Genomic DNA, 26,966 nt, shown 5'->3' with positions numbered 1-26,966 from the left:
AATGGGTTCAAGAATTATGTAGAAGTTGGAAATTTATGAAGTGGGGTGGGGGGGGACACAGAGGAAATTTACATTTTCGGTTGACGCTGTCGTCTGTCGCTACCACTCGTGCTCTAAGGCAGGCCACTGCCGAGCGCAGGGCGGTTCCGCAGCGGATGAAGGGAAACTGCTTGCTCACTGCATGCACTCTGCGTGCACGGTGCCCAGCCTGGCACAGGACCACCAGCCTGGGATATAGGTGGGACGTGACAGTCTCCTTCTCTGCCTAGGCAGCCCCAACTGCTCTCACTCGGCACCTCGTTCCACTTCAGCCGACTTCTGCCCAAATCTGTTTTCTCCGTCATCTAAACGGAATGATAAGCACAGGCCCAAGTGTACCGTGAAGTCACGAGCAGGGATTCGAGCTTGCACCTTAGCACTTGCCGTGAAATAAAGCTAGAGACAGAAAGGACTGTGAAAATCCATGTAAATCTGTACGACTATCTGGTTAACCCCATGCCTGATTTTCTCACCATTATATTATTCTAAAACACTCGGCACACAGCAGGTGTTCAGTCGCTATTTGTTGAACAAACGAAAGTTATACCACAGCCACGTAAGTTAAGTCACAGAAAGTGCACACTGCGAGAAACGTTAACAGAAGGGTAATCACCTTATCCCCACACTGTGTTTAGGACTTCTGAACACCTAGAATCCCGGAAGCGTGACGGCCACCGCACTGTCTCTGAGGCTATTTGACCCCCACGTCCATCGTCCAGTGCCCCGAGTGATGCTGGTGAGTGGGCAAAATGAAGGGCGACAATTCCAGATACTTTCACATTCTTACTGTATCGCTCTCTGGCCGGTCTGCTCCCAGGCACACATTCAGGATAAACACACACTCAACACTAGATGATTATTTATTTTCCAGGTTTACAAGTTTGGGGACACATATGTATGAGCTAAATAAAACAAACTGCACTCAGAGAATCAATGTAGAGCAGAACATATAAATACACAAGGTCTGTTTCACAGGATATAAAAACGATAATGTCATCAAATACAAAGAAAAACATTCCAGAAACGGAAGCAAATTGGACCATGCTGGCAAAGAACCTATTAACTGAGACGGGCCAGGACAAACCCCACCCTAAACGTCAGGGCAGAATTTCTTTTCTACGCCGCCCAGGGGCCTGGCTTTCCTCTTCTGTGCTTCGCTGTGCCCTTCTGAGTCACCCGCCTCCGGGGGGTTATCAGGCGTCTCTTCTTCATCAGCCTAGAAAGGAGCAGGCGGGGCAGAGCACAAGGTTCACACCGACTGTTCTCCCAGGTCCTTCTCTGCTGCCCCCTGGATAGGACATTCTCTCCGAAACCAGCTTCCCCAATCCTCTGTACTGTTTAATTTTTACTTCTTCTCACAAGTGACACTAACCGCTTCGTGGCTCAGTCTGAAGTGCGGGGCAGCCCAGCGAAACCCCCGTGTGCTCATCCCTGCTCCTGAACTCCGCCTTCTGTTAAATGAGGGAACTATGGACGTAAAACGGGGACGTCTCTCCTTCTCCCTTCCTCCACGTCCATTTCTCCTCCCGCCCCTCCCCTCTCCTGCAAAGAGCTCCTTCTGGCCTAAACAGGAGACCTCGGCTGCCCTGTGGTGTCGTGGGTGCTGGGAAACCCTCCAGCCGGTTGAGCTATCTGCTGAATAATTATGTAGAAGGCTGCGGTAGGAGAAGATCAACCGGCCATCCTAGTGTCCAGTACGAACCTGGCAAGTCTAATAGACACTTACACACACAGGGACACACTCACGCTTAACAGAGCAACAACAGGAGTGCAATCAGAGCTGTACAGACACCCCACCTTCTGTCTCGCGTGCTTCTCTGTCCACTGCCTGGCATTCCTGAGGAAGACGGGCTTGTTGTATTTAAACTCTGAGGACTGAGATGGAAGCAGAGAGTCAGTGGAGAGAGGAGGGACTTGGTAACCAAGCTGCAGGCGCTACGCGAGCCTCCCCAACGGAGAGCAGGGCGTGGGGAAAGCAGGCCGCGAGCGGGGGGGCCGGGGGCGCTTACGATGTCGGCCATGAGCGGGTCATCGGGGTTGGGCTCGGCCATGAGCTGCTGAACAGAAGTCAGCAGGGTCGCGATGTTGAGGGACGGTCTCCAGGCGCCCTAGGCAGACAGGCAGACAGACAGCGGCCCTAAGAACGTGCTTCTCTAACACAAGTTTTAGAGCCGAGGGCCACGGCAGGCGAGAGGGCTGGCCCTGCTCCCACCACTCACTTTTGGCGGCAACTTGAGAACATCTAAACAAATCCTTCCAGCGGAATCGATGTTGGGATGGTAGATGGGAGTCAGAAATCGGATCTGAGGAGGTTCAAATGGGTACCTTTGAAAGCACAGGAGAGTATGGAAATTTTACTGAAATACTGCTTCTTACATTATAAACAGCTGCTGGTGACTAATTAGGACGACAGCCTTTGAGAGGCAAACCTTTGCTCTTGCCAAATTTTTATTACAAAAATTTATGAACAGTAGAAAAGTTGAAATAATAGTACTGAGAACCCTCTTATACCCACCACCTGGATCAAGCCCCTTCACCCTCTAAATACTTCAGCATGTCTCTCCTAAGAATAAGGTCCCTCTCCTATAGAGCTGCAAAACTATCAGTATACCTATGAATAAAATATAAAAATTATTTTCCAGTATCATCTACTACTCAGATTTCCTCAATTTTCCCTTTTTTTTTTTTTTTTTTTTTTTTTACAGATGGGTGTTGAAAAACAGGATCCAATTTTGATTTATACACTGCATTTGGAAAATCCCCATCGGTCTCAGAACTGACGCCCCCCGTGATTACTGAGCTGCTTCTCTCAGGACCTGTAACAAGCCTGGCCTGGTGAACAGGTATCTACAAATCACAAACTACACTACAGCTACCACTCCCCTGATGACAGCCCTACAGGAGACCTGGATTAAAAGGGGCCTTAACACAGAGGCAGAGAGAAGGGTGGCTGCCAGGTGCCGTGGGAGCCAGTGTTTAATGGATGCGGGGGTTCAGGTTGGGAAGACGAAGAAGTTCTGGAGATGCATGAGGGGGACGGCTGGATGACAGTGTGAGTGCATTTAACGCCACTGAACCGTGTGCTTAAAAACGGTTTAGACGGTCAATTTTATGTATAGTTTACTACAGTGACGGGCAGGGGGTGGGGTGGGGGTGAGGCCTAGATGTGATCCAGCTCCGTGTTAAGAAAAAGAAATCGAACTCCAGAGACATGAAATGACTTGCCCAAGGTCACATTAAGTCATGGTAGGACGAGGATTAAAATCCAGGTACTTGAACTCCTGCATTCAACACCCTACGACACTGCTCTGTCTTCCGGTAACTGCGCTTTACCCTGGAAATTTAGGATATAGTTTTCACACTGACCTCTCAGGAATGTTAACTTCCAGCTTGAAAACACCTTTTTCATAAGGTGTGTCTGCTCCACCTAATATCTCTTTAAAAAAAAAAAAAAGAACAAAACGTCAAGAGGTAATCAGATGATCTGAATTACCACACCCCATGGACCTAATGAAGTCTGGTCCTAACGGAACAGCTGGGTCTGGGACAGAAACTCTCTCAGGGCTTAACAAGTCCCCATGCAATGTACCAGTGTACCCAAAGTTGGTGTCAATCAAAGAATACACAGGAGATCGAAACAGAAGGTGGACAACGCTGGCCTCAGATCACATACAACCTGCAGTTCTGCTCTGGCTGGAACGCAGCATTCTGAACACTTATGTTTCCCATCTGGCCTCACAGATATTTGAGAAGGTGAGCTTTGGTACTAACACTGCTTCAAAGCTGATACCCAGATCTTGGCTTACAAATCAGTAAAAGATGGAATCAAAGGCCAAAGAAAAAATGTCATGGAAACCTTTTATAAATGTAAACAAATTAGGTAGAAAGATGGCTGGGCACTTTGACCTTGCAATTGTCCCCTACTTTAGAACACACAGGTGTTCAAACTTCAGCACGACCTTTGACAGGGTCGTGACCCGTCACGCCTGGTGCGAAACCTACGAGCTCGCAGATCTTCCATTCGGTCCCCATCCTGCCAGCATGTGATGCCCGGGGGCGGCTCCGCGGCCAGCAGGCTCAGCTCTCTCTTCAGACGGGATGCTCTCTGCATGACCCCAGGGAGAATCACCCACACACGGTTCCCGGCGCCGCACTCAACACTGGCTGGGATCCCTGTGGAGAAAAGGGGCACCCACGAAAGGGTCAGTAACAGTGACCCCAGTTTTTAGCACACGGTTGCAATTCACTGAAGGACAAACTCCTCATGTTAATCTCTATTCTGAGAAGGAAGTCTGAGTTTTTTCTATTTCCTTCTAGTTATCTATTCAAGCAAACACATCTAAAAAAATAAAGCATAAAACAATGCAAAAATTTCTACAAAAACTCTAGATGCTTTATATTAACGTCTGTCTCCACTGATAATAATTAACTACTGAGGCAGAGCCTGGGTCTAGCTTTGCTCACCACTGCGTCCTGAGGTGCCCAGCAGAGAAATGGACGGTCAAGTACTAGCTGTGGGGGGAGAGCAAGGGCAGTGACGGGGGACAGTCATCACTCCAACGAGAGGTTTATAAACTAATGCTTCAAGGTCTGGGGTTTTCTCCACGTAGTTTGGAACCCACGTATTTCTCAACCCTTCAGAGTCCACTCCGTCAATTTCATCTTTCTTTAGTATTTCCAATCTTCCTTCCTTCTTCCCATCAACATTCAAACATGCTCAACATCTCTCTCATCGAAAACAAGCCCCTCCCCACTTCTCAGCCCTACTCCCCCCTCTGGCTACCTCTGGCTACACAGGTGAGTCAAACACCACCTCCCCGTCTGCTGCCGTCTCTACACTTCATTCATGACATTTTTGACAAATACATAATATTAATGTAATCAATTACATTAATATTTACACTTTTGTGTATTAAAATTTTCCTTACCCCCAAACTTAGACACTTTCACATTTAAGTCTTTGATCCACTAGCAATCAGTTTGTGTGTATAGTGTGAGTAGGGGTCCAAGTCTGAATTATTTCCCTCATGTGAAAAGCCAAGTGTCCTAGTCCCACTTATTGAAAAGTCCATCCCCTCCCTGCTGATGCTGGCATAAATTTCCATGCATGTACGGATGGCCCTGTTTTGGGATTATCGAACTTGTTTCGTTGGTCAACTGTATTCTCTTTCAGCCAATACCCCACTGCTTTAATTGTAGCTTATTATTAGTAAGACCTGGTATATGGGAAGGTGAGTTCTTCCCCCTTGTTCTTTATTTTCAGGAAGGCCTTGGTTATTTCTTAGTCCTCTGCTCTCCCATATGAATTTTAGAACAGTTTAAAAAGTCTACAAATACACACACACACACACAGAAAGCTGCTGTGATTTGGACTGGAATTCCGCTGACTGCATAGATCAATTCTGGGAGAACTGACGTCTTTATGGCAGTGAGCCTACAATTCACGAGCATGCTGTGTTCAGGTCTTTCTGGACACTCTTCAATAGTTTTATAATTTTCTCTGTAAAGAGTTTACCTTTTGTTAGATTCATTCCTAAGTACTTTATATTTTTATCTTTTTTAAAACTCTATTTTCTCCCCACTTCTTATTGATATATGTAAATACAGTAGATTTTAAACCAAAACTTACTAATGCTAATGATGAACCTATTTGGGAGGCGGTCTGCGGTTGGTAATTCTACATATATCATCCATGAATAATCAGTTCTTCCCTTCTAACCTTTTTCCTGTCTTCTGTTCTGGCTATAACTTCCAGTACAATGCTGAAGAAAAGAGCTGACAGCTGGTATTCTTATCCTATTCCTAACCTTAGAGGAAAAACTTTCAACACTATTGCTTATGGGTAAAACTGGCCTATAATTTTCCTTCCTAATTTCGTCATCAGTTATCAAAGTTAAGCTGGCCTCCTGAAATGAGTTAGTTTGACATCCTATAGAAGAGTCTGGGCGATTATCTGTTTCTAAGATGTCTGACAGAATGATACCTGGTAATGGCGTTTTCAATGTGAGAAGATTTTAAACTACAAATCCAATTTCTTTAAATATTACAGCATTATTTAAGCTTTGTATTTCTTCTTGAGTCAATTTTGGCAAGTTAAGTTTTTCTACAAATTTATCTATTGCATTGTTTTACATTTATTTGTATAGAGTTATCTTTTCAATTCTGACATATAATGCTATACATTGCTTCCTAAGTACCAGTGCATTACAAAGTTCTGATATGTAGAATGTTTATTCCTCTATTCTCAAATTTTCTAATTTCCATTACGGTTTCTTTAATTTATTTAGAAACAGATTTCTCAGTTTTCAAACATGAAGAGCTTCAGAGTTGTATTTACTATTGATTTCTAATTCAGAATGCTCATGGAGCCACAAGCATAAGAAACATGAAGAAAACACCAAGACACAGCCTTATTAAACTGCAGAAAACCAGTGATAAAAAGTTTAAAAAGCATGAGGAGGAAAAAAAAGTCATATTATGTACAGAGGAACAAATGTAAAAAGGCAGCAAATGTCTCCTCAGAGACAATGCATGCCAGAGGACAGTGGAACCACATCTTTAAAATATGGAAAGAGAAAACTGTTGACTTAGAATTCTATATCTGGCAAAAATTAAGGAGATAAAATGGAAAAATAATTAAACATAAGAGTAAATCTTTGCGACCTTGCGTTGTGCAAAGTCTTCTTTCATATGACACCAAGAGCACAAGAGACAAAAGAAAAAATAAACTGAATTTCATCAAACTTAAAAGCTTTTGTGCTTCAAGAACATCATGAAGGAAGAAAGTGAGGGACTTCCCTGGTGGCGCAGTGGTTAAGAATGCAGGGGACGTGGGTTCGAACCCTGGTCTGGGAAGATCCCACATGCTGTGGAGCAACTAAGCCTGTGCGCCACAACTACTGAAGCTCATGCACACCGCAACAAGAGAAGCCACTGCAATGAGAAGCCCACGCAAGGCAACAAAGAGTAGCCCCTGCTCTCCGCAACTAGAGAAAGCCCGTGCAGCAACAAAGACCCAGCACAGCCAGAAAAAGAAAGTGAGAAGACGATACACAGTAGGAGAGAAAACATTTACAAATCATACACTTGATAAGGAACTTATTTGTATCCAGAACATATAAATAATAATGAAAAGACAACCTGATTAAAAAATGGACAAAGGATCTGAATAGATATTTCTCCAAAGAAGATACACAAATAATTCAATAAGCACGTGAAAAGATGCCCAACATCATTAGTCACTAGGGAAATGCAAATCAAAACCACAACAAGCTGTAACTTCACAGCCACTAAGATAACTATAACCAAAAAGACAGCATCTAAGTGTTGGTGAGGGATGTGGAGACACAAATCCTCATATGTTGCTGGTGGAAATGCAAAACGATGGAGCTGCTTTGGAAAACAGTCTGCCAGTTCCTCAAAACAGTTAACAAGGAGTAACTTATAACCCTGTAATTCTACTCCTAGGTATATAATCAAGAGAACTGAAAACGTATCTACTTAAAAATCTGTACATGAATGGTCACAGGAGCATTATTCATAATAGCCAAAAAATGGAAACAATCCAAACCTCTGTCAACTGAAGAATGGATAAACAAAATGGGGAATGTCCATACAATGGAATATCATTCTGCAATGAAAAGAAAGAAAGTGATTCACCAATTCCACTTCTGGGAATACATCCAAAGGAAACAACTCTAACTTGAAAAGATATCTGCATCCTCATGTTCTAAGTGTTATTAACAATAGCCAAGACTCAGAAACAACATCCATCAATGGATGAACAGCTAAAGTTGTGGTATGTATACACAATAGAATACTATTCAGCCATAAAAAAGAGGAAATCCTACCATTTGCAGCAAGATGAATGGACCTTGAAGGCATTATACTAAGTGAAATGAGTCAAAGACAAATACTGTATGACCTCACTCACTTATATGTGGAAAAGGTCACATTTCAGGATCTGGTTCTCAGTTTTGTAGTCTAAAACTTCAACTTGGCAGTAAACCTAGATTTGATAGGGCTTAGATGTACTAATTCATGCCAAGCTCACTCACAAAGACTTAAACATTAATTAAAAGGTCAATTTATTAATTTGTAAAACTACAGTAAAATTTTTAACTCCACATATTCTCTCCCTAAGTTATTCCTACTTGGAAAACTAATTATAATCAGAAGATTACCCGGTGGTCATAGATTGTAGTTAGGAGGACGATAGCAACTTATGATAATCATAAACTTAAACTGAGGCATCTATCTTAACCATATGTTTAAAGGTGACTAAGTTTGTGTATTGGTTGGGTCAAGGTACTCTCCTGAACTGGGGTGCAAAGACAAAGCATTCTTTGGTTCTTCTAATCTCCAGGGCTGTTGCTCCTCCACAATTGACACACTCAGAAATATTTAAACAGAATTAGTAATACTACAGGCAAATTAATATGTTAAATAGAATCAATTACACTACAACAGTCATTCATGTAAATTATTCTAAATTTCCTCAGCCACACCTTTAAGACCATCATCTCTGGAACCAGTTACTTTACTAGGTAATTAACCACTATTTTTATATACTAATCCTTACCACTTTTTCTCAGTGAGTAGACACTGGGATTCAATGACAATAAAACAAATATGCAAAAGTCACAGCGTGTGGGGGGGGCAGGGGTACGTCTGAGGGAGCAGGGAGGAGGCGGGGGTGGGGGGCCGGCAGGGAGAATGTCTACGGGAGAGGGAGGAGGGGGCGGGACGGCCGGGGGGAGGGGCATGCCTGGAAGGGATGGGGGAGGCCCGGGGGCTGGGAGGGGGCGGCCGCTGGGGCGTGGTGGTGGCAGCGAGATGGCTGGGGCGGCCGGAGGACAGGGTGACAGGCCGGCGGCGCGCGCCCTCCACGGCTGTCAAGACATCCAGAGCCTCCGTTCCACAGCCGATAGTCGGAGAAGAGGAAGGTCCCCCGACAGGCAGAAAGCCGCCCCCCACCCCCACCCCGCAGACCCCCACGGGCGGCCTCTCGGCAGAAGAGCCGGAGCACCCGCTCTCTCACCTGCGCTGACGCCCCTCGCAGTGCAGAGGCGCCGACCAGCCTGCACCACGCCTGCGCGAGCTCGACAGTTGCGTCTCCCCGCCTCCCGCCCGCGAGGGTGTGATTGGTCCGGAGCGCCTCCCGGGAGGAGTGCGGATTCCGATTGGCTAGGCTCCGAGCGGGCCACGCCCACGCGCTTTGAACAGGGGCGCGGCGCGCGGGAACTGGCTCGGGACTGGCTCCTTCTGTCCGAGCGATGGGCGTGGTAGGAGGAACCGGGAGAATCTGATCTGGAGAAGGGGCTGCGGTCAAGGTCTTTCACGCGGAGGGGCTGCCGCTCCAGGACAGTCATACCCGCGGAGGGCGCTCCGGCAATTCAACGGAATCTGAGGGGCTGGGGGTTCGAGCCGGGTTCCGACTTGGGGCGCGCGGCCCGGCGGCCCTGGCTTCCCGCGCGAGGAGCGTTCGTCGTGTTTGGACTGCACTGCCGGCCGGAGGCCTCACCGACCCTCGCCTCCTGCTCCGGCCGCGGGAGGGGCGGCCGATCCTCCTAAACCTGCGGACCGGTACAGTCCGACCGCTGCGGGATTTGTGCGTTCAGCCCGGATCTGCGTTCGGTAGCTGTGGCTCCCGGTGATCGCTGCGTGGGGCGTCCTCTCTGCCCCGCAGACCCGCGCTCTCTAGGACGGTCCGCGGCGCTCCCGGGGCCTCACGTCGGCTTTGGGAGTGAGCCACGAGGGGAGCTGCGAACCAGAAAGGAATCCTGTTACTGTCCAGTTAGCTGTCGGGTTCGCACCTACTGTTAGCATTTACTCATTGTGGGGAAGTGTTTTCTGTCTTAATTCTGGAGTTGGCTGCTTATTTTAGTACTGATATTTTCTATTTTAATTTCTTCAATGTCTTCTCTTATTTTCCACCCCAACTGTAACTGTGTCACAATTACAGTTCTGTCTTCGGAGCTGAAATTGATTACTTTCTCGGGTGGTTTTCTGAGAATCGAGTCTTAAAAATGTCTCTTAGAAAAACCAGGCACTATGTTGAGTCTGGTGGAAAGGAGAGATAGTATGATAAAACAAGCAAAGACCTGTAGTTTTGGAAGCCAAACCGAAAGAATTGGATAAAAGAAAAAAGAAAAACAGAAAGAACTCCATGGGCTAAATGTACAGTCTCTGTTTGTCCACCAGAGGGAGGTATGTTAACTGGTGGGAACAGAGGCCACGCTGAAAGGTTTTCATAAGCTGAACCGGTGTCATTGCTTTAAAGAATGGAGTATTCTAATTTGTAGTTCATGTTTTAAGTGTATGGGAAATTATTATTTAATAAAAGTTTCCTCACTTTATACAACAGAGTATGTGCATCATAGCTGGTGCACTTAGTACATTTAAAAGTTCAAAAATTGTGGTGATGGTTTTGTAATGTGTAAAAATACCAAATCACTATGTTGTGCACCAGGAACTGACATAGTTTATAGGTTAATTATACTTCAACAAACAAACAAATCTTAAGACAAAGAGAACAGATTTGTGGTTTACCGCAGGCAGGGGAATTGGATGGAGGTGGTCAAAAGATACAGATTCCAGTTATAAGATAAATAAGTACTAGAGATATAATGTCCAATGTGATAAATATAGTTAACACTGCTGTATGTTATATATGACAGTTAAGAGAGTAAATCCTAGGAGTTCACATCACAAAATATAGCTTTTTCTTTTATTTTGTTATCTATATGAGATGATGGCTATTCACCAAGCTTACCGTGGTCATCATCTCATGATGTATGTAAGTCAGATCATCATGCCGCACACCTTAAACTTATACAGTGCTGTATGTCAATTATATCTCAGTAAAACTGGAAGAAAAAAGTATAAAAATTATGTTTTACTTATACACAGGATTATTTGTCAGGATTTTATTCACTTGCATATAAAATATTTTTTTCTTTAGAATATTTAGGAAATCTAAACTCTCATGTTTGTTTAATGGTAGTAAACAATTGTATAAATTTATTGTTTAAGTTTACTCTCAGAGAGCCCTGCTTGGGGGAAGACGTTTCAGAAAAAAAACTTAGATGATTTTAATTTTGAAAAGCTTTTCAAATCATTATACACAGATTGATTTGTTGTTTTATTTTTGGTGGCATAACTTTTTTTTGGCTGAGCTAGTTAAATTAATTAGATTATAATAATTATCACTGAATTCCGTAAGCACATAGCTGGAAGATTCATCTCCTTCCAGGTAGGTTTGCACTTAAATTATGTAAGGAACTTAACTACTTACATTTTTCTTTAAAATCTCCAAAGAGGGTATCATTTTCTTACTACCTCAGGAAAAAAGCAAGTAAAATAGATACAGTAAGGAAGTACTACCTGGAACTTCCTAGTATTGAGACTGAATTCTTCCTATTGAGATGTAAGTTCATACCTCTTGGGAAAGTATGGATTTGACTTGGACTTGGCCAATTTTAGCTTATTTTTACAACTGGAACCAGATGTTTCTTCTTTCCTGATTCTGAATGCGAAAAGAATACAGCCAGAAGAAGTATAACATTATCGATCTATGAAAATTTTACCCTAGTTTAAAAATCCTTATTAGAAAACCAGTATGTAAAATATATGGTCCAATTATACATACTTTTTTTGAGCCGATATTGTGTACCAGGATCGTAATGTTAAAATGGTGCACGTGGATTGCTGTCAGAGATCTGTTTCCTGAGATTTCAGCAATTTGCTGAAATTTGAAAACTTGCCCTTCTCTTACTTTCTTGTTTCCTTGCCAGACTAGCAGAGTTCAGCTAATAATGGTTTCTTGAAGAGGGTTAGGTTCCTAGCTAAGTATTATTTCCTATCTGGTTTAATATCAATATTTCTTTTATTCTATAGGGACAGTTCTATTTGAGAGCTTGTGAACAATTTTAATTATCAGCAAGAGGCTGAGTTGGAATACGAAGAGGTTCCATGCTGACAAGTTACAAAGTAAACCTCATACAGAATTTTTAATTCCAATAGATGATGAGGCATGAGAAGTTCTATGGTGACTCAATTAATGTAAGGAAAATATGGCTATATAAAGTATACAGTATTACATCTTTTTATGCACATTGTTCTTCACAGTTCTCAAAGATGTATGACTTAATTAGTATTTATAAAGAATTCAAGGATACCTAATTAAGGCATATATGGATAGACGTAGTATTATTAGACATAATAATTTACATTTATATGTCCCTTTTTCATTTGATTCTTGGCTTGTCTCAGGGGAAATTGAGGCACATGATAGAACATAGTAAAGTTTCCCTTTACAACGACCTGATCATTTTTGCAACATTTTTTTAAATGAAAAACTTGAACCATACAGGAAAGTTCAAAGAACCTAATAATTGTATATGTTCTCTATCATAATGGAAAACAGTTATGTTTTGTCCAGGGCTGAAGCCCTGGGGAGTTAAAGTTACTGAGTCAACCTGACAGGTTTTAATAACCAAGTTCACTGTGAATATGAAAATGGCCTGCGTGCTGCCTTAGGAATTTAGGACGTGCATGGTATTTTTTTTTAATTGAACTATAGTTGACTTACAATATTGTGTTTGCACCATAGTATTTTTTTGTAGCTTTGGGAAAAAAATCATGGAAGACGGGATATATGTCCCACATATGCCTCCCAAGTAAACTTAAGATCCGTGTAAAGGGTAGAAGAGGAGGAGAGAGACAGAAGGGAAATTAATATTTATTGTGAACCGGTATACGCACAGAGATAGTACTAGATATCCTTGCATGTATTATCTTATCCGCTCCACACGACCACCCTGTGAGTTTTTTTTTTTTTTTTTTTAATTTTTTGGCCGCGCCGGGTCTTGTGGGATTTTAGTTCCCGAGCAGGGATTGAACCGGCGCACCCAGCCGTGAAAGCGCCGAGTCCTAACCTCTGGACCTCCAGGGAATTCCCTAAGGTATTATTATTCCCATCTTACAAATCAGGGTCGGAGAAGTCAAGTAACTTGTTGGGAGGAGATCTGAACTTGAATGCGCTTCCCACTACACCTGCGAGCATCAATCCCAGGATCTCTTTAGGGCCACCTGTTAATGCGTTCTAAATTACAACGTTAATAAAGCTCTGCATTTACAACCAGGACACGGTTTTGAGAGTTTCGGGTACTTTCCGTCCAGTTTTCCCCAATAGAAAGTAGGGATAATTACCGACCCCTTTTCCACTTCAAAAGACTGACGTGATAGTTAGGGAGCCGAGATTAGCTGTAAGTCAGAACAAGAATAAACTACGACTCCCAACAAGCCCGCGGAGGTGCCTCGGGCGGGGGACAGCTCCCGCTTCGGGGCAGAGGTGACCCCGCGCGTCCGCGGCCAAGCAGGGAGCCCCCCCCCCCGGGCCGCGCCTCTTTCCCGATGCATCCAGGGACTTGTAGTTCCCTTTGGGCGCGGGTGCGCCCGGGGGAAGGGGGGCGCGCGGATCTCCTACTACAAAGTCCCGTGATGCAACCGGGGCTTCGCCGCGCCTGCGTGCTGAGGCCGCGAAGGAGTGCGGGCGGCGCGGGCAGCGGAGCAGTAAAGATGGCCGCGCGCGGGTCTCCGCCCTCCGCTCCCGGCTGAGACGCTTGGCGGCGGCTGCGGCGGCGGCCCGCAGCAGTGGCGGCGATGGCGGAGATGGAGCACCTGGGCGGGAAGCGGGCCGAGTCGGCGCGGGCACGGCGGGCCGAGCAGCTGCGGCGCTGGCGGGGCTCGCTGACGGAGCAGGAGCCCGCCGACCGGCCGGGCGCGGAGCTGCCGCCGCAGGCTCAGCGCGGGGGCCCGCGGGTCCGCTTCGAGGACGGCGCCGTGTTCCTGGCCGCCTGCTCTAGCGGGGACACCGACGAGGTGAGGCGGCTCCTGGCCCGGGGCGCCGACGTGGACACGGCCAACGTGGACGGCCTGACCGCCCTGCACCAGGTGAGCGCACGGGGCCGGTGGCCGAGCCGCCTTCCGCCCCCCCCCCCCCGTGGCAGGGGTCCCCGCCGCCCGGCAGTGTCCGCATCCCGCCGCCCCCAGTCGGCGCGGTGTCCCCCGGTGCGCGCCCGCGCCGCCTGCCCGGTTCCCTCTCGGAAGCCGGCTTTCCGTTCTCCCGGGAGCGAGTCCGGGGTCGGGCCGGGGCTGGCGGGTCTGGGTCCGCGCCGCGTCCTCTGGTTTGCGATGGTTCGAAGGCAGCTTCCGTGTCCCGCGGGCCCAACTCGCGAGCCCCCGACCTCACGCTCTCCCCGCCAGCGTTACCCGCGCCGGCGGAGAACCAACCTGCGGAATCACCTGGTTTGCTTGATGCTCGTGGAATAGTCTTTCTTTCTTTCTTTTCCCCTAAAGCCCCCTGTGGAAATGACACGCCCCGGATCGGGCTGTAATCTGTGGACTGTGGGTAACTTGACAGTTAGTTCTGTGCTTGGTACGAACACCTTCACTTTCCCCCTCTTATGCAACCATGTTCTGTGTGGCTGTCATGACTAACTCCACCCTCCCTCTCCACGTGGAACTCCATCAGTTATTTCGGTGAGCCGAGAGCTGGACACCCACTCTTAATCTCTTGTTTTCCTTCTGCTGTCTGTGCAAAGTGGATGTGTTGGCATGAGAATCCGCTTATAAATAATAAAGTTCGCGTCATACCACTTCCCTGAACACATTAGCCAGTACCTTAAAATTCGTCCTCACCATGTTTGCAGTCCTTTTTTTTTTTTCAGATAAAAGAACCTTCTTTTCACCCTGTTATATGCATTTCTTCATGCTCTTAACAGTGCCCCACCTAAGGTAGCAACCAACATTTGTGTAGTCCTTTGCTTTTAAAAAATTATTTTATATGTCTTACTGCATGTAATCTCAGCAGTGATCCTTTGAAGTAGGTGTGGCAGGTAGTGTTGTTATAATAACCGTTTTACAGTTGAGGAATCTGAAGCTTAGAAAATGGTTGCTTGTGCGAGACTACAGGGGCGAGAAGTTGCACTTAGGCATGGATTTTTCAGATTTAAGCTCCAGAGCTGTATATCTCACCTAATAAGGAGCTGAATATAAATAAGATGGACGCAAAAGAGTGTAACCGAAAGTGGGGTCCGGCTGCTCGCAAGCCAATAAAGAGGCAAGTTTGGTGGAAAGGAAAGTTTGGTTTACTTTGGATGCCAGCAAGTGGAGGGGGGGTGGGGCAGAGGGTGGACGCCTGCCTAAAGGCCGACTCCCCCCACCTACAATCAGTGGCCAAGAGCTTTTACGGGGGAGTTTCAGGGATGTATAGGCAGAGGGAGGGGGCTACATGCAGAAACAGCACAGTCAGCTCTGACGGTCATCTTGAAATTGGTCATCGGTGGTCTGATCAGCGTCATCTTGATTGTTTTTAAGTACAGTTAGGCTTCAGTTCCAGGGTCGGTTTGTTCCCATTTCTTGAGGCTGGTTCTCAGAACTGTGGCAGCTTAGGTCATGACTACAGCCTGGTCATCATGTAGTTAACTTCTTCCAGCTGGCGGGGGTTTCACTATCTACAAAGTAAACAGCTCACAGGATATGGCTCAGAATATTATCTGTAGCCCTTGAGGAGGGACTGAAGGTCCTTGACCATGCTTAAGGACTAAACTATTATTATTAGGTCTCCTTTGACTGTTTTCCTTTGTTTCTGCATTTTCTCACTTCTCTGATTAAACTTATTCTTTGACTAAAGTTATTCCACAGACAAAAGGCAGGCTGAGGACATGGGGGGCATAGACCATAGGGTCCTTCTCTGTTTCAAGAGAGCCACGTGCATTATTTTAAATTTCTGAGCCCTTTGAGAGGATGAATTTTTAGTTTTCAGATGTATTTGGGATGATGAGATTGAGGTCTAGATTCTGAAAGAAAACACTTGAAGGGGTCCTAGAGGCTAGAGGAGTAGAAACCTGTTTCTAGTCTCCACGTGTTCTTTATTGAAGCACAGTTTTCTGAGTATAACTCAGTAGCCCTGTTTCTTTTAAGGTGACTCTGCCAGCTGAGCCTGGCCCTTACCACACACATTTTAACAATGCTCTGAGAAAAAACAAAAAAACAAAAAACAATGCTCTGAGAAAAGCACCTACTTTGAGGTTACTCCTGGTAGGTCTCCTTCCCACACCAGGAAAGCAGTTTTCTGACCCCTTTTCCTGAGACTGGTCCCCTTAGTGTCTTTCTTTCTCTCTTAATTACCACCCCAGATTGTGAAGTGCAACTTCTCTCAGTTAATATTCTTTCACATTCCGCAATCTCCTGAAATAGGAGAGGAAGAGATGACAGCTGTGGAATTTTCTTTGAAACACCTGCCGGTGCACTATGGCATTCCTCCCTATTTACAGGGCTGGTGGTGAGTTGAGTTGACCAGGTATACTCAATACTAGGAAATTCAGCTAAAGATTAAGCTGCTTGAAGATGTGAGATCAAGCAAACCTTATGTTGAGAGACCGTCCCTTTGCTTGAATCAAGACAGGGGCTTATATTGGCTCAGGAATCCTTTTACAAGTCAGTTTCTGCAGAGTTACAGTATGTTTCTCCCATGTCTGAAGAACTCTGAAGATACATACAAGATTATTTTCAAAATGTGAGGCTGGAGCCGCCAGAGGCTGAACAGCCATCGAGTGAATGACTGCTTGTCCCGTGAAGCGGAGAGTGGTACACTTACATGAATTACTTAGTTAAAATACCCCCCTGCTGTACAAGTGTGATGTGAGCTCTCAGGATGACTGCTTCCAATCTCTCTTGTTTTGGCCGCAGCCTCCTGACCAGCTGTGGACTATTACCTGGGCACATTGGAAGAAACTCCCAGAAGATGTTGGGGGGATGAGTTTTCTTCGCCCACAAGGTTACAATAGATGTTTTGCACTTCAGGTTGTGGCGCCTTGATGCTCCTTTTGACTTAGAGACCTTTCTTTCTTGGCAGCCTTTCCTTCTGCCACGAGGTGCTTGAGTCAAAGATAAGCTCCAGGGGGCCTATTAATAATGCTTGAAATAGACTGGGATAAGAAATGTCTCAAAGATTAGGCCTACTCTGATGAAAGCCTTGGAAACTGATGCAGTCTAACCAAACTTGGGCAAATAAATTAAGATTTGGTGTGTATGTAGAGCCGTCAATGAAAAGGGCGTTAATCTGATTATGTAACCCTTGGAAGCACATGTTTGCTCACAGAGGAATTCCCGTTTTATTTATGTGTGTATATTACGGGGCATGAAATGTGGGCTAATAATTCTGTGTGGGCTGGTGCTTTTAAAATTTTCCTTTTATTTGTTTATTTATTTTGTAAGGTCGATTATTAGCACCTATCTTGTTTCCTTAGCATTATGATCTTGGGTACTGTAGGTCCAGGTACAGGCTCTTAGAACTGTATCTACCAAATTATCAGGGTACTGAGAGGCAAGTGCTTGCCTTTGGAAAGGAGGTTTTCTGGGACTTGTTAAAATGATGCCCGCTCTTCCTTCAGAGTGTATTACATTGGCACATATGTTTATGCGGGTGTGGGGAGGGCACCTATGTCAGTACACGTGTATCTTAACACTAGGTCAGGCTGATCAGTCTTCATTTGGAGGGATACCTAGGAGACTAGAATGATACTGTGCTTGACTCAGAATTCAGGTTGGTTTTGTAACAGTCTTAGAGTCAACGTTTGGACCCTCAGGGTCACCCCAGACTGGAATTCAACTCCTAGCAGCCTCTGTCATTCTAGAGCTGCCTCAATCTGACCCTGTATCGTCAGGGAAATGAAAATTATCTATTTCCCTGGAAGAGAGGTGGAGGTAGGGATAGATGAGGGAAGGAAGAAAGACAGAGCAGTTTATATTCAGAGTGAGACAGAAGAACACTAAGATGATTACATGTTCAATTCAATTCCAAATAGTATGTATGTGTGCCGACTTATAAGATAAAACTTGTATGCTTTTTTTAATTGGGGTGTAATTGACATTTAACATTATATTAGTTTCAGGTGCACAGCATTTGCTTCAATATTTGTGTGCACTGTGGAATGATCACGGTAATAAATCTAGTCACCATGCAAAGTTAGTTTTTTTTCCCTTGTGATGAGAAATTTTAAGATACACTTTCTTGGCGACTTTCAAATATGCACTACAATGTTATTGAGTGTAATCACCTTGCAGTACATTACATCCCTGTGATTTATTTATTTATTTAACTTTTTATTTTGTTTTGGAGAATAGTTGATTAACAATGTTGTGATAGTTTCAGGTGTACAGCAGAGTGATTCAGTTATACATATACATGTATCCACTCCTTTTTCAAATTCTTTTCCCATTTAACTTGTCACATAATATTGAGCAGAGTTCCCTGTGCTATTCAGTAAGTCCCTGTGGGTTATCCACTTTAAGTATAGCAGTGAGTACATGTCAGTCCCAAGCTCCCTAACTATCCCTTCCCCCACCCTTCCTCCCTGGTGACCATAAGTTCATTCTCTAAGTCTGTGAGTCTGTTTCCGATGACTTGTTTATTTTATAACTAGAATAAAACTAGTATTCTTAATCTTTTCTCTTTTATTCCAAGTTCATTATTTACTTGTCTTATAGTTCCATGTGTGAAGGGACTTATCCTGTATATTGGTGAATTTTGCTTAGTGTTAGGGGCACAAGGTAATCTGGGATTAAGAAAACCTGTTGGCGTCTTTCTTATTGTGGATCTAGAACAGTCATCCTGAGTCATTTTGGTAGTTTACCTCTTCACATTGGTTAATAGGAGGCCTTCAGAACATGTTGGCCACCTGGCCACTTGCCTTATGAGTATTTGTCTCAAGTTGCCGTGCCATAATGGAACTCAAAGCCAGATTTGGAAATTAGGTTTATTTTGATGGTGGTTTTTTTTGGGGGGGGGGTTGGGGGAGTACAGATGCAAGTGACTTGTATTTGTTCCTTAGCCAAATTTTTGTTCCCCATTCTTAAAGTCCTGTAGAGTAGCTATATACTATCGTTTGGGCTTTGGAATCTTCTCATTGAGTATTTTCCAATAGCCAAGCTGTAGTTTGTGTGTAGATGGCGCACAGTTCTGCTAAAGGTAGAGGGCTGGACAGGTCTTATTGGTAAATTAAAATTGAGTCCCTGCTTATTTTTATATTTTTAAATTAAAGTGTACTTTATATACAGTAAAATTCACCTTTTACAAATGTAGAGTTCTGACAAGTGCACACAGCTGTGTACCCACCACAGTCATGATACGGAGCACGTTCGTTGCGCCCAGGGTTGCTCTGTGCTCGCGGCCGGCTCCTCCTCCCGCCCCCAGCCCTTGGCAGCCCTTCCTCAGTTTCCTGTTCCTGTAGCCACGATGCCATGTAGACGGATCGTACAGTATGGAGCCTTTTGAATCTGGCTGCTTTCGTTTGCTGTCATGTGTTGAGGTTCACCATGTTGTTGTGTCTGTAGCGCATTGGTCTTTATTGCCGAGAGATGTTCCGAAACGTATGGATGGACCACAGTTTGTTTATCCGCTCACCAGTTGAAGGACGTTGAGGTTATTTACAGTTTCTGGTAATAATGAATAAAGCCACCATAAACATTTGCATACACATTTTTGTGTGAACATAATTTTTCATTTCTCTTGGTTATATTCCTAGGAGTGGGGCAACTGCATCACGTGGTAATGAACGTTTAACTTTAAAGGAAGCTGCCAAGCTGTTTCCCAAAGTGGCCCCACCATTTTGCTTCCAAACAGCAGTGTCTGAGTTCTGGTTGCTTCCCGTCCTTACCAGTACTTTGTGTTATTTTTTTTAAGCCATATTAATAGTCATGTAGTGGTGAGTCATTTCCAATGACAGTTATAATACTAGTAGTAGTCGTAGTGGCAGCAGCAGTAGGTGGTAAAAGTACTGATCATAGCTCCCACTATTTATGATGCTATTTACTCTGAGCCAGGGACTGTTCTGTGTTCTTCTGATATGTTAACTTGTCAGTAATACTCAGAAGAACTCACGAGATATGTACTTTATCATTGTCTGGATTTTACAGAGATGGGGAAACTGAGACACTGTCCAGGGTCACACAGGTAATGAATTGCAGAGCTGGAATTTATTTAAGCTCAGATCCCCAGTGGACACCTGGAACCGCGTGCAGTGTGGAACCCTGTATGTACGTACCCCGGGTGGGTTGGAGTGCTGCCCCTGCGAGAGAAAGCCTGTGTGTGTCTTTACAGCCGGTCCTGCATTGCCAGGGCTCCACATCTGTGGATCCAACCACCTGGGTATCGTCCAGTGCTGTAGTACATGTTTATTGAAAACATCTGCCTATAAGTGGACCTGCACAGTTCAAACCCCTGCTGTTCAAGGGTCCATGGTACTGTTATTTCCTTACTGACGGGTGGGCAGTGTATGCAGACTGGGTGTTCTGGACAGGGTGGGGCGGAGCGGGTGGACGGGAGAGTTCATCAGCTATTCTGAACGGCAGTCAATTTAAAACTTAGGGATTGCTTATTTCTGGAATTTTCCATTTGGTATTTTCTGACGACAGGTGACTGAGGAAAGTGAAACCAGGGCTAAGGAGGGGGAACTACTGTATATGTTTGCTGATAGGCACAGTTTCTGCCGTCAAGGAACTCAGTCTGGTTTGGAGATAGATAAATAAAAAAACAATTCCTTTTAGAGGGGTACATTCTATGATTCACTCCTAAGTGGAGGGACAGAGGAAGGCAGTTCAGGGTGAGAGGCAGGAATGGGTGTGGTGTGTAGGCAGAGGGCGCAGGGGAGTCCCGATGGACGTGTCGGGAGGGGTGGGGATGGGGGGGATGCAATCCTTAGTAGAGAACGGTGGGTTTGAGCAGGAGAGGTAACCCAACCATAGCAGTGTTTTAGGAATAGGAAGCTGTAATTGGATTTCAGAATGGATGGAGGGACAGAGATGAAGGAACCAGCTGAGAGAATAGAGAAGAGAATAGAGAAGAGAATAGAGAAGAGAAGAGAAGAGAATAGAGAAGAGAAAAGTAATACAGTTCTAGCCTGAGTCTGAGAGACTTGTGTTATTCAGACAGGAATAGGATTCAGTCCCGCATTGGACTGAGCTGCTCTGAAGACATCCACATAGAAATATCCTGTCGACATCTGTGTGATTCAAGGCCCGTCATCACCTCCCATCTAGGCTCCGGTTCTCTCACATTTAAAATGAGAGACTTGGATATTAGCATAAAGGTGAGAGTTGAAGGGATGAGTGTGAAGAGGATGGGGTAAAATATGAAAGAGGAGAGCAAAAAGCACAATGCGGTGGCAGCAGAGGAGGCAGAAGTTCCGGTTAGAGCTGTAGGGTAGGTGGTAGGTGGAGTGATGCCCGTCAGGACCTAATCCTCAGGACCTGTGGCTCTTACCTTACCTGGTAACAGGGCCTTTGCAAATGTAACTAAATTTAGGATCTCGCGCTGGGAAGATTTGCCTGGATTATCCAGATGAGCCCAATGTCATCTGAAGGGTCTTTGTGAAAGGAGGCAGAACGGTCAGTAGTAGGAGATGTGATGGCAGAAATGAGGCTGGAGCCGTTGAGGAAAGGGCCAAGAGACAAGGCGGGCGGGCAGCCTCGCGCAGCTGAAAAGGGCGCGGGGACAGAGTCCTCCCTCAGAGCCTCCAGAAGGAGCTGGCCCCTCCGGTGAGACTGACTTTAGACTTCTGACCTCCAGATCTGTGAGACGGTGAATACATGTACTTTTAAGGCACTGAGTTTATGATCATTTGTTGCAGCAGCAAGAGGAAACTAATGCAAAGGAGAACCGAGAAAGCACAGTGATACTGAGGAGTTTTAGGAATGAATGGTCAATAATGTAAAAGGAAATGGAGGAAGAGGCCTGAAAAAAACTTAGATTTGGTCGTTTATAATTTTTGAAAGAGCAGTTTCAGTGGGAAGGTGTTTTGAGGACTATTCATGGAGATTATATGACATTTTTACTATTAGGGATAACTTGTTAGTCTTTCTGTTGACTTTTGGAAGGGGAAAAAAAAAAGATCTACCATCAGTGTGATTACAGCTGTAAATTAGGGCCCAAAGTATATGAGAAGACTCCTAAAAGGCTGGTTTCCGGTTAGTTCAAGAGGTTTCATAATTTATGAGTTACGAATATTTTAGGTTATTAAACCTGGCACTAGAGGCAGGAAGGTTGCATTCCTGTTACTGAAGGGCTGACTAGCTAGTTTAGGTTATTTTATTTCCCAGTTCTGCTTTGGCCCATTTCCCACTCATTAGCACTGTCACTGGAAGGCAGCCTTAGTGGAGCCGTGACAGGGAGGTTAGTGCCAGCAAACTGTTTCACCTGCTGTTTATTCTTTCACATTCATTTACTGAATGAATAGATGTGCCGGACTCTGTGCTGCTTGTTACATAGCAATTGATACATCTTAGAATCTAAATAGAATTTGGGGAATGCTCTCCAGAATACCTTGTTACTGTTATCATTTATAATAGGAAATTGGCAATGTAGTGATTTCCTTTCTTCCTTCCTTTCTCTTTCTTTCTTTCTTTCTTTCTCTTTCTTTCTTTCATTTTTGGCTGCATTGGGTCTTCGTTGCTGCACACGGGCTTTCTCTAGTTGGGGTGAGCGAGGGGTACTCTTCCTTGCGGTGTGCGGGCTTCTCATTGCCGTGGCTTCTCTTGTTGCAGAGCATGGGCTCTAGGCGCGGGCTTCAGTAGTTGTGGCACATGGGCTCAGTAGTTGTGGCACACGGGGCTTAGTTGCTCGGCTGCATGTGGGATCTTCCTGGACCAGGGCTCGAACCTTGTGTCCCCTGCATTGGCAGGTGGATTCCCAACCACTGCACCACCAGGGAAGTTCCATGTAGTGATTTTCTATTTTAGCATTCTGGCTTTTGGAGGTTGGAGGGGAGTATTACATTCATCAGCATTTGCAACTGTTTTCATCTGTACTTGAGGATGAAAATGATCCTGTTTTCCTAAAGATGGTGGAAGAGGGAAGTTTGAGATCTTTAATTAATCTTTAGTGGTTCAATAAATCCAGATAAACGATCTCGACCCAGAGTTTTGTATAAGGCAAAGAATTGAAAACACATTTGGGTTACTAAACAAAGCTCGCTCAAATTGTTGACTCTTTCTGGCTTTGAATTTATTTCTTTTTCTGCTTTTGAAGTATAATTTAAAAATGTTTCTTAGATTTTAGATTGTAACCAGTTTGAGTAAATTTGGGGGGCTTGAAGTTTTATCAGGCACGCAGAGTGTGTATTTGTTTCGTAAGTCAAGTTAATTGGAAAACTGAAGCCTTAGTTTTCAATATTGAAAATTGATCTGTATGTAGTTTCTGATGCAGTGTTGTACTACATTGTACTTATGGAATGGGTTTATGTAAGAATTTAGAAAAGATTTAGTTCTTAGTATACTTAAACATCATAATACTGTGGCAATCTGTTGGAATCATGTTCTAATGCAATTTTCGGAAAATATTTTACAGTGCCACGCTCTGAATATCCGTGATATATCTGGAAAAACCTAGCTTTTACATATGAATTTTTGGTCTAGTGACCTACTTTCTTTTCGTTTTTAAACTTTTAAATTATGGAATATTTCAAAATACAAAAATAGAATAGTATAATGAATTCTCAAAAGTTGTCAACTCATTCCCAGTCTTGTTTCATTTTTAGATCCTTCGCTCCCCATCCCCAATATACTGGATTATTTTACAGCCAATCCTAATTATCACATAATTTTATTTGTAAATATGTATTTGTAAGAGATAGGAATTTAAATAAAAACAATTACAATTTCATTAACACACCTGGTATTCAGTAGTGTTTAAATTTCCCTGGTGGTTCATGAATTTTTTTTTTTTTACTGTTGGTTTATTCAAATAAGGTCTGCATTGGTTCATAGGTACCTTAAGACTCTCTTAATCTATAGTTTCCTCCTCGTTTTTTTTCCTCTGCATTTTATTTGTTGAAAAACTGAATTATTTGTACTGTAGAGTTTCCCACAATCTTGATTCTGCTGACTGCATGCTTATAATGTTAACATGTTCCTTTGTCTCCTGTATTTTCTATAAACTGATGATAAGATCCAGAGATTTGATCTGATTCAGATTTGAATTTTTTGGCAAGAGTACATCATAGGTGGTGGTATATACTTCTGTCAGGAGGTACCTAATATCAAGTTATCTCTTTGTGGTTTAGTGGCCATTGGTGGCCTAAACAGAATTTTGAAGTTTCAAGCCAGCCTTGACTAGACCTGAATTCTATTAATCAATACATTCTTCTAATCATCATCACATCTCCCTGTGTTGACCTTCTACTCGGGATACCAAATATCGGTTCAAAGCGTGTAAATTGTGAACCTTGTGAATAAAGTGGCTCATACAGGTCAGTGTAGTGTATTGACTGTTGCACGGCTTGACGTGGGGCTCGGCAAATATAGATCAGTGCCTTCGTGTGTAAAGCTTTGTCAGTGACGATGACCATGGGGTAAACTTTATCGCCTTTTCAAATCTGTTTCATTAACTCTTAGCTGAAGTTCCCCCTATTTTGATATACTGTTCAAAGTTCTGGTTCAGTACTGTGGTTTCTTGCCCCCCAATGTCACCACCAGCCCTTGAGCTTTATCATAAAAGAAAACTTCGAAGGAAAGGATCCAAAGAAAACTAAAAAGTAGAGTAAATTGGCTGTACGGGGAGAAGAGAGACTTCCTTCCCAGGGCCCTGCCTTATAACGGGGGAGGCGGGAAGAGAGGAGTGTCCATTCTGGGTGTATCAGTCAGCTGTGGGCAGATGATGCGCTCATCTTTGAAAATGGAAGTGACATTTGGAACATTCAAATGGAGACTGGGTTGGTCGGCAAGGAGAGGTCTGCCCTTCTAGTTGAATGGGAATTTCACAGCAGGGTGTATTGTTTTACAGACTGTGTTTTATTTATATGGGGCATTTCATGGGAAGCAGGTTTACTCTCTTTCTGCTTCTCTGCAGCATTTTTCCAGGTGTCTTTTTTTAGTTAGTTATTTTTATTCTTTCATTCATTCATTTTAAAAGTCGGCTGGCCTAGCTATGAGATGTGGCTCTAAAGTGCCAAACACATTATGTTTGGGTCCTTTGGATGCAGCTTCACAGTTTTGTGATCATGCCTCTCGTATTGAGGCATGTTTAGATTGTCCCCTCTTGACGGTAAATAGCATGGAAAATGAGGTCAGAAGAATGACTCATCTCACTGTAAATCACCAGGGGTGATGGAAATGGTTCTGAAGGGTCACCAAGCTGCTGTTCATCTGCTGAGAGCCTTCTTCCCTGCTGGAGAGCTCCCGCAGCACAGGGGCCAGGTGAAAAGGCCCATCCATTCGCGTCTCCCGACTGCCGCGCTGGGCACAGGACTGGCGTCAGGAGAGTCTTCCTGCTGGGACTCTCAGTGCTCAGTGGGTATTTGTGGCAGGCATGGACTCATGGTCATGGTTGGCACCAGTTGTCAGGTGCAAGGAGACGCTGTGTGCCTTGCTTAAGCTCTTTCTTTGCTAACGCCCGTCCCCGACAGGATCACCAAGGCTCAAGGGTTTTGAATGGGAAATAACTTTGAAGCATAAGTCAGTATCTACATTATTGTTACGAAGGCTATTACTGTATCTTCTTTTTCTTTTTTCTTTAAAATATCAAAAGAAGAGAAATTTCCCGTTCTGTCTCCATAACGCACTTCTGTGGTTTGGATCTTTAAAAATTTAAATGATCCTTTATTAAGTTTTTTTGGGGTTTTTTTTGGCCAAGTATTTATTGAGTACTTCTTAGATGCCAGATCCTATAGTAGATGCTGGGATACAAAGATGGCATAGTCCCTGCCCTCAGGGATTGGGAAACTCACAGGTTTAAACACACAGTCTAGTCCATATTGCTCCTGTTAAGCGTTGACTCCATTTCCTATTACCCTGTTCATAGGAAAAGTGCAGAGAGAGTGTTGATCATTATCTACAATTTGCCTTTGTATATTTTTAGATAATCAGCCTTCTCTGATCCAGTCTTCTTTATTCTGATCTAATACCCATCCCTTTATTTAAGATCAGTTTCCGAATCATTAATCATTTTGCTGTCTCTTCTGTGGATTTCCTAGCTCTGCAGCTCCCTTTGGCCTCACTGGCTCAGGGGTAAGAGTCAGTAATGGCTTCAGCTCTGGGGGCTACCACTAGGGGAAAAGACTTGTTAGAGGGGCACTTTAATGCAGAGTTGCAGGACTGGCCATATATATTGTTTTGTTATAGGATTATCAAGTTTCAGGACACCATAGCAGAAAGAACCTTAGAGGACAACATCTTATCCACCTTTGTCATTTTTACAAATGAGCAATCTGAGGCCTGGAAAGCAGCTGAAAGAGTACCGTAAGCACGGAACAGAAATAAAATATGATGAAATGTTTTATTTATAAAACAAGTCAGATTTCTGCCTGATATTCTTCTCTGTCTCTGAAAATGTGGTTGTTTGCAAGATAACTTCAAGAAAAAGCAGAATGTTCTCTAACTCCTTTTGAACTTTTGAAGAAGGATGATACCATATGGTTGTATTTCTCTTTAAAAAACTTCAATATAATAGAAACATCATGGGATAATTATTCACATTCCAAGAAAATGAATCTAAGAGTTCTTTTAAGTATTGGTTTCCCATTTGACTTATTCATCTGTATATTTACTGCTAAGCAACATAACATTAAAATGAAATTATATAAAAGAAAAAACAATTCATTAGTACACCATTAGTACACAAAATGATTAAGATTATGAGCTTTGGAATCGGATATACCTGGGTTGTAATCCTGGTTTTGCTACTTACCTAAGCTTTGTGTTACGCTATCTGAACTCAGTGCCTGATTCTTAGGAGGCACTTGGTGAAGTTCCATCAGTCCTAAGACGAAGACCACGGTATTTAACGAGGCCTTACTGTGACCCACCGGGCACTGTGTGAGCTCATCCCCTGTTATCCCTCGGAACTTGTCTCCCCCTTGTTCTGTCAC

The 26,966-nt window shown here is 44.1% G+C and overlaps 2 protein-coding genes across 15 annotated transcripts in view; one reads left to right on the top strand and one right to left on the bottom strand.

Annotated features, from left to right (window-relative positions):
• Positions 1–655: 655 nt before the first annotated feature.
• UBE2T (ubiquitin conjugating enzyme E2 T) lies at positions 656–9,106 on the bottom strand. 2 transcript variants are annotated; one of them, XM_079923202.1, is made up of 8 exons: positions 9,080–9,106; positions 4,042–4,212; positions 3,406–3,475; positions 2,259–2,364; positions 2,049–2,147; positions 1,837–1,914; positions 1,412–1,490; positions 1,181–1,255 (listed from the first exon to the last, which is right to left on the bottom strand). In XM_079923202.1, the coding sequence occupies exons 2-8, from the start codon at positions 4,148–4,150 to the stop codon at positions 1,251–1,253; spliced, it is 546 nt and encodes a 181-aa protein (XP_079779328.1). In that variant the 5' UTR covers positions 4,151–4,212; positions 9,080–9,106; the 3' UTR covers positions 1,181–1,250. The 2 variants fall into 2 exon arrangements, with proteins under 2 accessions (XP_079779327.1, XP_079779328.1); XM_079923201.1 differs by lacking the exon at positions 1,412–1,490 and having other exon boundaries at positions 656–1,255.
• Positions 9,107–13,606: 4,500 nt separating this feature from the next.
• Positions 13,607–26,966, top strand: part of PPP1R12B (protein phosphatase 1 regulatory subunit 12B) — a 192,901-nt gene continuing 179,541 nt past the window's right edge. For all 13 annotated transcript variants that reach the window (XR_013830218.1, XR_013830219.1, XM_079934558.1 and 10 more), the window contains exon 1: positions 13,607–13,995. Coding sequence is in view for 11 of the 13 variants with exons in the window: in XM_079934558.1 (XP_079790684.1) it covers positions 13,705–13,995 (291 nt within the window). In the remaining 2 variants the exon portion in view is untranslated. The remainder of the gene's footprint in view (positions 13,996–26,966) is intronic.

The sequence above is a fragment of the Stenella coeruleoalba genome (assembly GCF_951394435.1).
Source record: "Stenella coeruleoalba genome assembly, chromosome: 1".
NCBI classification, from domain to species: domain Eukaryota; kingdom Metazoa; phylum Chordata; class Mammalia; order Artiodactyla; family Delphinidae; genus Stenella; species Stenella coeruleoalba.
The sequence above is the reverse complement of the archived record's forward strand: the minus strand, read 5'-3'. Positions and strand labels throughout refer to the sequence as shown.

What these genes read in the sequence shown, in the direction of transcription:
- UBE2T (XM_079923201.1), bottom strand. Translation starts at nt 4,150, where the DNA reads ATGCAGAGAGCATCCCGTCTGAAGAGAGAGCTGAGCCTGCTGGCCGCG. An exon ending in AATGGAAGATCTGCGAGCTC is followed by an intron (nt 3,476 to 4,041) that starts GTAGGTTTCGCA and finishes TTTTTTTTAAAG; the next exon opens with AGATATTAGGTGGAGCAGAC. An exon ending in AGAAGCACGCGAGACAGAAG is followed by an intron (nt 1,256 to 1,836) that starts GTGGGGTGTCTG and finishes GCTCCTTTCTAG; the next exon opens with GCTGATGAAGAAGAGACGCC.